This window comes from Zea mays, chromosome 7, assembly GCF_902167145.1.
Source record: "Zea mays cultivar B73 chromosome 7, Zm-B73-REFERENCE-NAM-5.0, whole genome shotgun sequence".
Classification (NCBI taxonomy): domain Eukaryota; kingdom Viridiplantae; phylum Streptophyta; class Magnoliopsida; order Poales; family Poaceae; genus Zea; species Zea mays.
Window position 1 is genome coordinate 141,948,382 of NC_050102.1, and position 8,755 is coordinate 141,957,136.

An 8,755-nucleotide genomic window follows, 5' to 3' on the forward strand; every position below is an offset into this window, starting at 1 on the left:
GATTCTATGATGTAATAATTTTGATGGGAGAGTATGTAGGTGGAAAGTGATTTTGGTGAGAATTAAAGAGGAATAATATGAAGCGTTTTCTTAACTCCAATTGTAATGGATAACTAATGTTGTCTAATTCCAAAAAATATGGATTCTTTTTGTTTAGATATATGGATATTTTTTACAAAACGACTTTTGAGTTTGGTTTAACCATGATGGGCTACAAGCCAGCCAAACATTCCTTCCATTTCATAAACCCTGTTTGAATCCTTGTAATCGAATTCCATTCTAATAATTCTGATTTAGGCATAAATCAATTAAGCTAATATAGTTTTATATAGAATTGTTGGTCATATGGAAGAGATATTTATATACTACATTTTTACTATAGGGGAGCGAACCGAAGAGTAAGTTGTAGAGTATATACATAGACTAGTGATACATAAAACCAATTCTCATCCTAGGCTTATATCTAAACTTTAGAAAATGGTGAAATGTCAAATTCCAAACTAAATAGCCTACTCTATTAAGTAGATTACATTTTTTTCAAAATGAAGGATCCAAACAGGCCTAGCCTAATTTTGATCAAGCCTTTTAAAAATATTAGTGTCTATAATTTAAATATGTAGAACATTTGCTATAAAAAAATTATAGAGAATTTAAATAAACTAATTTGGTTTTATCGATTTTAATACAATATCCTATAGATTTAGTTAAATTTTGATAAAAACGATTTAATAAAAATTAAACTAAACTATAAGGTCATCTTCAGCAGATTGTGTAAACGGTCGTGCAAAGTATTGTTTTGCACTGTAGATTGCACTGTTTACAGAGTTAAGTTTACAATAGAGAGTGAGATAGAAGTCTAATGGAGATAATCTAACATGCTCCATCCATTATAAGACGCTTTGACATTTTTAAATACATGTCTTTTACTATGTATTTAGATATATACACTACGTTCAAATACAATTTTAAACAATGTATAAAGAAGTAATCCCTCTGTCAACAAATTAAAAAAATTATAGCATTCCAAATTTGTTCACAAATATGAGCGTCTGGTATAATCTAATGCAGTCAAAATATCGCGTTCGGTATAATCTAATAAGATGAAATTATCTTTCTGACTTCTCCCCACTCTCCAGCCAACTGTCATCAGATCCGGCAGTCCCATGAACATGAAATCGTTTCGTTAATTTCACTTTGCTTCTTTTCGTTGCCGCAAAATTACCAGCAGGCCACACCGAGCTTAATCCGGTACAAGATTCCAGGCCTGTTCAGTCCACAGAAACACTAGCTGAATCTGAACATCAGGACAGATTCACGCGCAAATGTCTAACAAGTCAGGTAGCGGATACATCAAAATTGCACTGATTCAAAATATCAGATACTAGATTGCAGACTATCTACACAAAGACGGATAGCATTAGTTACAGCAGCACATGTATGTAGAGTTGTCAACTGATGCAAAATATATTATCAGCGCACGGAGTGGCAGCAGATGAACGGCATCCACGGCTGCTTCTTTTCTCTGGAAATCTTGTCAACGTCCTTATGTGGCAGTTTGGCTGGGGAGCTCCAATGGTGGTCATCAGGGCCAGATTTGCGTGACCCCGATTTCACTGACAAGTTGTTGTCCTTGGTCACCTGGCGCCGGAACGACAGCATTCGTTCCTTAGTGCTGGGTTTCTTCACTTGGTTCTCCATGCTTGCCTCGGCGAGGAGGACCTTCAGCGGGACACGAACTCTTCCTGAATTCAGTTGGGCACCTGTCGATGCAATCTCTTCATTCATCTTCTTGTTGCTTCCATCTTGGACAACCACGATGTTTAGCTGCTGCTTCTCTTCAACGCTGCTTGTGCTTTCGGCTGCAGCAATCTCCTTTGCAGTCTGTGTTTTGTGCTCAACATCGTTTGCATTAAACCGTGCATTAGTCTCCTTTGCATCAGTATTTTCAGTCTGCTTATTTTCTTCAGAATTCCCTATGTTCTGTACTGCACTCAACTCCTTTGTGTCACTAGCTTGTGTCTGTTCTTCAACATAATATGTCTCTCGCACCCCATTCATCCTTGCAGTGGTGCCTTCAATCAACTTCTTTTCTTCAACAATAGCTGCATATGTATCATTTGCTGTAGTGTTGATAGCCTGTTTCATTTCAATACAATCAATGCTACATACTGCAGTCATGTCCTTTGCACTAGCATCTTCGGTTTGCATAATTTCAACTTCACTGAGTGCACTGATATCCTGCATAGATATTGTGCTAAGCTCTGTGGAGGCTGCCTGAGATGGCACAAAAATATCACCACTTGTATGTCCATTTTCCTGCAGGGCATGGTCAGTCAAGCAAGTCTTGTTCACCAGTTCAGAACTACTCCTGACAGTAATGTCTTCCGGACCAACCACTTCACCATTTTCACTGGCACTTGATGAAGATAATATGCGTTCAACTGCAGAAATGCCAACAAATTTCAGCATAAAATGCATTCAAAGTTAAAGATCTGGTAGAAAAACATAAAGTAATATTGTGCCTCAAAATAAAATATCTTAGAATATGGAAAAACTGTGAGACTACAATACAGGTCTCAGTGTACAGTCAACTTCAGACGTGCTGTCTAAACTTGCAAGGCAATGGGAATTAGATAAACTCCCTCCATACTATACTACTACAGTACTGCGATACTTGATCAACCAAACTAGAAATGAAGATGAAACATCCATCTCTAGGTTAGGTATGACGAATGCTTTCTAAAAGCCATCAATTAAATTGGCAAAGAATGTGAAACAGTGGACTTTCTTTATAATGCAACAATAGTATGCATTCCCTAAGATATTTGAGCTCACAGAAAGTAACAAGCTAAAAAAGGGGTATAGAACAGAGTTCATGAGAGCAAACTTACATCAAACAATGTGTAATTGAAGAGTCAGAAATTCTTACTTGAGTTATGGCATTGTTGAACTTCAGCCATCCTAATTTGGTTAGAGACTATTGGTGGAACCACCATTCGGGATGTAGAGTCAACTTGTTTTCTCGATTCAACAACATTTGGTACCTCCAAAAAGCAGCTCTCAGTGGGAAGTTCAAATAAGTCGTCATTCCTGTCATCGTCTAGATTAAATGGATTCTTGACAGAAGGTACTCGATCCATTAGTAAAGTGTCATGTTTCTGACCCCTAGAAAATTGATCTTCTGTAGGGATCTCAGGGTTAATCTGCTTGTTGCAGACTTCCTCTTTAGTGAACCCGTTAGTCTTCTGTATGGAAAGATTTTCTTCTACAGTATCTGTCTGTGGCTTCTCATGAAAGGTGAATTCTACATCGTCCACATTAGTAACAGGAGTATCATCCATCTTGGTAACAGGAAGATCATCCTCAAAAACGGCAGTGGGACATCTCAAAGTTTTCTTGCTAGAATTCTCAACAGGTTGACTATCACCTGGAACATCCTCAACACTCCAGTTCAGTCTGGGGAGCTCCATGGAACAATCTGTAGCAGTATTATCAGTGTAAACAACATTCAGATCACTCCCAGTTGACATGGGGTTAGTGCTAGGATTGGTTATTGTTTCCAACTGAACATTATCTGATCCTACTACTTTTGATTTTGGTGATGCTTCAGGCATGGTAAGAAGAACATGCATTCTATCTTCCATAAAACCTTCCACCATTTTCGAGCATGTAGACTCTGATTCTGGTTCCAAAATTGTCAGGCGGGTTTCCTGAAGGGGTGAAGCATCCAAAGGTTCGATCATCACACTATGAACAGATGCTTCATCAGATTTACTATCAACCATATCTGTGTAAGTGTAGTCAACATTCACAGATTGTTCATATGGACCCCCAAGCTTCAGGTTTACTTCATGTTTAGCCAATCTAAGAGCTCCTTCCTCCAAATTACGTCCAGCTTTAGAGTCAGCAGATATTTCTGTCATATTGGGTTCCCCAGAAATTTGATCTTTGAGTAATCCATTTGTTCCTAGAGAATTTACATCTGTAGTTACACTTGACCCTGATGGAATAGCATTCAAATTACTCATTTCTGTAGAAAATGCAGAACTTGGTGCAGCGCCATCTTCAGAATCTGATGGATGAAGAAACGGAGATGCATCCTGGTATTCATCAATGCTGTCTTCTCGCTCAGCTGGACGTTCCACGATATTTTGACTTCCATTAGTCAAAGCAATCAGTAATTCAGTCCCACTGCTTTCGTTTACAATTTCAATAGAATTGCTGGTGCAGTCAACAAGGCCGTTTTCACTTAATTCACTGGCATCCATTTGAGGTACAGTATCTTCAAGAAAAACATTTTCACTGCTGCCACAATTAATCAGGTGGTTTTCACTTAATTCGGTGGCAGTGACTTGAGCTCCAATACAGGTAGGAGAAAATTGTTCTAACAAAACAATAGAGATACAAATCAACATAGACTCTATGTAACTTGAATAAAAAGGTAAGACGATCTGATATTCTTTGAATGAAATGCTGCTGACACACACAAATATCCAAAAACAAGTTAGATGCAAACAAACTAATAACTTTACAACCATAGGTCCAATGAAATTTTAGTGAATATCAATATTATGAGGCATTTGAAAAGAAATACAAGGAACAAGTGCGAAAGAAAGGGATTCTGAGGCACAGAAAAAATGAATTAAGAATGAAATCGCTAGCTCATTAATTGTTCACAAAAGGTTATAACAGTAGTCCACACACTAAAATCGTAATGACACTGAACAATGAGGCACGCGAAAAATATCTTCTATGCAGTAAAATAAGTGAGGACCAATAAATCATGCAAGTAACATGTTAACAGTTAATAATACTGATACCCGACAACAAATACATCATGGCATTAGTTAATATAATAATGTCTGAAAGTAGACAATGCATACACTTCCTTAAGAGCCAAGTTAAAAATCTAGAGGGCTAAAGCCTAAAGGGGGCACAAACAGTAGCTTGCTCCTCAATTCTCACAATCGCAGCAGTATAATAATCTGAACTTACATTACCTACCAATGCAGCGACTTCACAATTGATTAATAATAACGGACAGACAAGTCTCTAAGTCATAACAATTAGGAAAACAGTAAATTGTGACAGACGATGTCAACGCCCCAAATGACGGGATCTGTTCAAGTACATGAAAGAAGATGACATATAAATAAAAAACATGTGACGAGACATGCTGTTTTGCAAATAAATAGACGCCCATGTGACTAAGACAACATGTGGTGGAGGGCCACGACAAACTAGCAGACCCAAGAAAACAAGTCTTAAACGACACGCTCAAAGAAATCCTACCCACCTATACAAATATGTTGGACTTTTAAAGAAAAAGATGTTTTACCAAGAAACCAACAAATTCATCATGGCAGACTAGAGAACGAATCCAATGTATGTACAGGTCCACAGACAAGGAACGAATTCTCAGTATCAAGGGAACAGGTTTCCATGAAGCAAGGAGAGAGTTTCGAGACGACGGATACACATGGATCTCGGCTTCTGGAGTATGAAATTACTACTGACATATTAGTAATAACATACTAGTACTAGCTAAGTTCAGATCTACAGTTAGGACGGTGGCGTTTGGCAGAGCTGTCATTGCTCCACTCACAGCGATAATCACTCACACGTAGTTAAACGGTAAAAAAGTGAACTGCTCCATGGTCTGAGCGGGGTGAATTAGTCTTCATTTGTACTAGAGAGTGAGAGCAAAAAAAACCTGCTTCCCGGCACTCCTCCTAATCTGTCCCTCACTCTCCAACCCCTCAAGAATCACTTCACACAATATTTGTCAAACAGTTTTCGTCACATAGATTCATTTCTACTAGAGAATCATTCATAATCATTCCATTGAAAAATTAACTCTCAGCTTTAGAGAATCATGGAGCGGAGCTCTGCCAATAGCCAATAGAGCCGAAGCTACAAATACGAGCCCGAAGCTACAAATACAACATACTCCAACTGCTGTACTACATCGTTATCACAAAAGTATCGCCCCAACTCCAAGGAAAACGAGAAAGTAGCCACGCTTTGCCTTTGAGCTAATGCGACCCAAGAGCCACGCAGGCTTTTATTCCAGGCGCCCACACGAGTACCACCATCTCACTATGCCCATGTGACTTTTGCGCCCCTCCCTCTTCAACCGGCGAACAGGAGGGAAATGCAACCTTTTGCGGCGTTTCCCTTTTCAAAAGTATCGCAAAAATGCAGTACGGGAAAACAACAAAAAAGCGCAAGATGCCACACTCAATCTATGCAAATCGATTTATGTAACATCCTCTGAACTTAACCCCACTTTCGATTTTGTGACATCCCAAAACGCAGGACGCAAATGAGGCAAACAACAGCAGCGAGCGATTACCTGCTGCAATCACCTTGTCCTCAACAGAACTGTCAACTTCTCCCGCAGATCCGCGCAGCGCCGCGCCTCCTCCATTGGCCTCGCCCGTGCCAATCTCCTCTCGCTGCCGTCCTCCTTCCTCACCTGCAAGGGAACGAACACGCAGGGCCATCCCATCAGAAGCAATGAACGGACAGATAAAATCAAGCGAGAATCACCAGCTAAAGCAGCGGACGTACCGAGCACCGTCCGCCCGGCCGCATTGCGGTTGCCGGCGACGTCCTCCCGCTCACCCACGCAAACCCCGACCCCCACAACGGCTTCGTCAACCTCCGCCACCACTGCCTCCTCCGCAGCCTCCGGCAGCGCCTTGCCGCAGTGCTTGCGGTGGGAACGGCGGAGCTTGGCGCTGGGGTTCGGGTTTGGGTACTGGTACCCGCAGACGTGGCAGAGGTGGCCCCCGCTGAGCGCCGCCGCCTCCTTCCAGCCGTGCCGCTTCTCGTTGGTCTCCATGGCCCGGGCTCCGTTCCGACAATGGATGAGGCCAGCCGCGGCGGCGATGATGTAACGGCGATCGGCGATGAAGGCTACCGCTGCTCCGTTTTGAATGGGGGGGCTTGGGTTTGGGTTTGGGTTTGGGAAATGTGAGTTGCGGGCGGCGTGGGGGAGGGAAGGGCAGGGCTTTGTCGGCTTTAACAAGCCACCTGCGCGTGACTATGACGGGTGGAGCCGTGGTAGGTAGGTCCCAGACGTCGGTGAGTGTGGGACGCCCAAGTGGATCCATCAATGCGGGCCATGTGCGCGCCGGGGCGGAGAGGGAAATAGGAAATTCCCTTGGCCCATTGGTTTTTTCTGGGCACTGGATCTGGTGGTGGTCTGTGGAGGGACTTGGAGGGAAGGGACAGGTGTGGTCCCACCTGGAAGTGAGGTCGTGCAGGTCCAGTACCAAACTTCGCTGGATCTGGCCGTGGGTGCGTGATGGACGGCTGAGGTTGCGGGTGAGGACAGGAGGAACCGAGCCCGTCACGCCCGTGGAGACGAACAACTTGAAAGCGACAAGTCTTGGCCTCTTGGGGCCTGCTTTGTGCCTTTTTGGGCACTGGGCGTGGGCGTGGGCGTGGGCGTGGGTTATGGCACTATTTGTCTCCGTTTGTTTAGCTTTTAAACATCTAGTTTTTTACTTTAGTAAAAAACGGTTAAAATTAATGTAAACATAGAATCGGACAAGTCAATGTGATAGTATAAAACCATCACTTTTTCATCCTAAATTCTGTAAACTATTTTATCTTTATCTATATGTATTCTCCACGAAATTCAGGTTCTCTCCACAGCTATATAAAAACTGAATCAAATAGGCCCTCTGTCCTTATGCTTCGTCGTGTTTCTTAGACTGTCTTCAACGCATGCCCCCACGCGCCCCCTCCCCTATTACTGTTGCTGGGATAGGGGCTACAGTACCCCTCTATCCCCTTCATCGCGTTCCTCCTCCTCTTCCCTCCCGATTTCTTCTCTCTCCCGCTAAATGGATGGCGACGCTACGGCGGAGAAGTTTCTCGCAGCCGCTTCCTTCCCAGACAAGAGCGCGCGCTCGGAATACTCCGAGGACGACGCCCGAGGCGATCCGCGGGCGACCGAACCGCCGCCGGAGAAGGTACGCGTCGATCCGCCGTCGCCCGCGAAGCGTTTGTCTTCCTCCGGCCGACGAGCAGCAGTGGGGCTCGTCCACGCGACTCCGCCGTCAACCTTCGCGGACCGGCGACCCGGCCGATCCGTGCGAAGACGCCGGCGTCGTTCGTCGCTGTCCGCCGGAACGTTTGGGTTGGGGTCGAGGTCGAAGGGAGGTCATCCATTCGCCGACAGATCTACGCTCAGTCGATCTGCGTCTTTCGAGGTACAAGGTCCAAGGTACGCTTCGTCGCATCGCCTTCGTGTACACCTCGGATTGATCCGGGTTCCTTCCAAACCGTACCTAGGGTTACCACTAGGGTTTACTTGTACTTTACCTTGTTTCTGCGCTACGATTTATGTGTTCATCGCCTACTTTGACTGGTTAGGGTTGCGGTTATGTCCGACATCTGATGCGACAATTGTTTATGTACAAGAACCAAGTTTGATATTGTGGTACACATAGATCTGAACTTGTCCTCAATCACGTATTGCTAACTGATATGTGCTTATGAATTAAAAAATTGATGCTTCCTTACTATGGTACAAAGGAAACAACATTGAGACTTGAGTGTCATTTGCATATTCCTCATCCTCGTTTACTCATGTTTGTGACTCCACCATTTTCTCTTTTGCGAATTGATTTGCAGTCATGTGGATTGAATGTTTTTTGTTCAATGTTGCTGGTAGAGATATCCATGTTAATGTTCCTAGTATAAGAACTAAGTACCAGTGCCGTTCAATTCCCCAACACAA

General features: G+C 43.2%; 1 protein-coding gene across 1 annotated transcript; it reads right to left on the reverse strand.

Annotated features, from left to right (window-relative positions):
- Window positions 1–1,042: 1,042 nt before the first annotated feature.
- Window positions 1,043–7,041, reverse strand: LOC103632986 (uncharacterized). Its single transcript, XM_008654688.3, has 4 exons — window positions 6,574–7,041; window positions 6,356–6,478; window positions 2,930–4,384; window positions 1,043–2,441 (listed from the first exon to the last, which is right to left on the reverse strand). The coding sequence occupies exons 1-4, from the start codon at window positions 6,845–6,847 to the stop codon at window positions 1,471–1,473; spliced, it is 2,823 nt and encodes a 940-aa protein (XP_008652910.1). The 5' UTR covers window positions 6,848–7,041; the 3' UTR covers window positions 1,043–1,470.
- Between the last annotated feature and the right edge of the window lie 1,714 nt (window positions 7,042–8,755).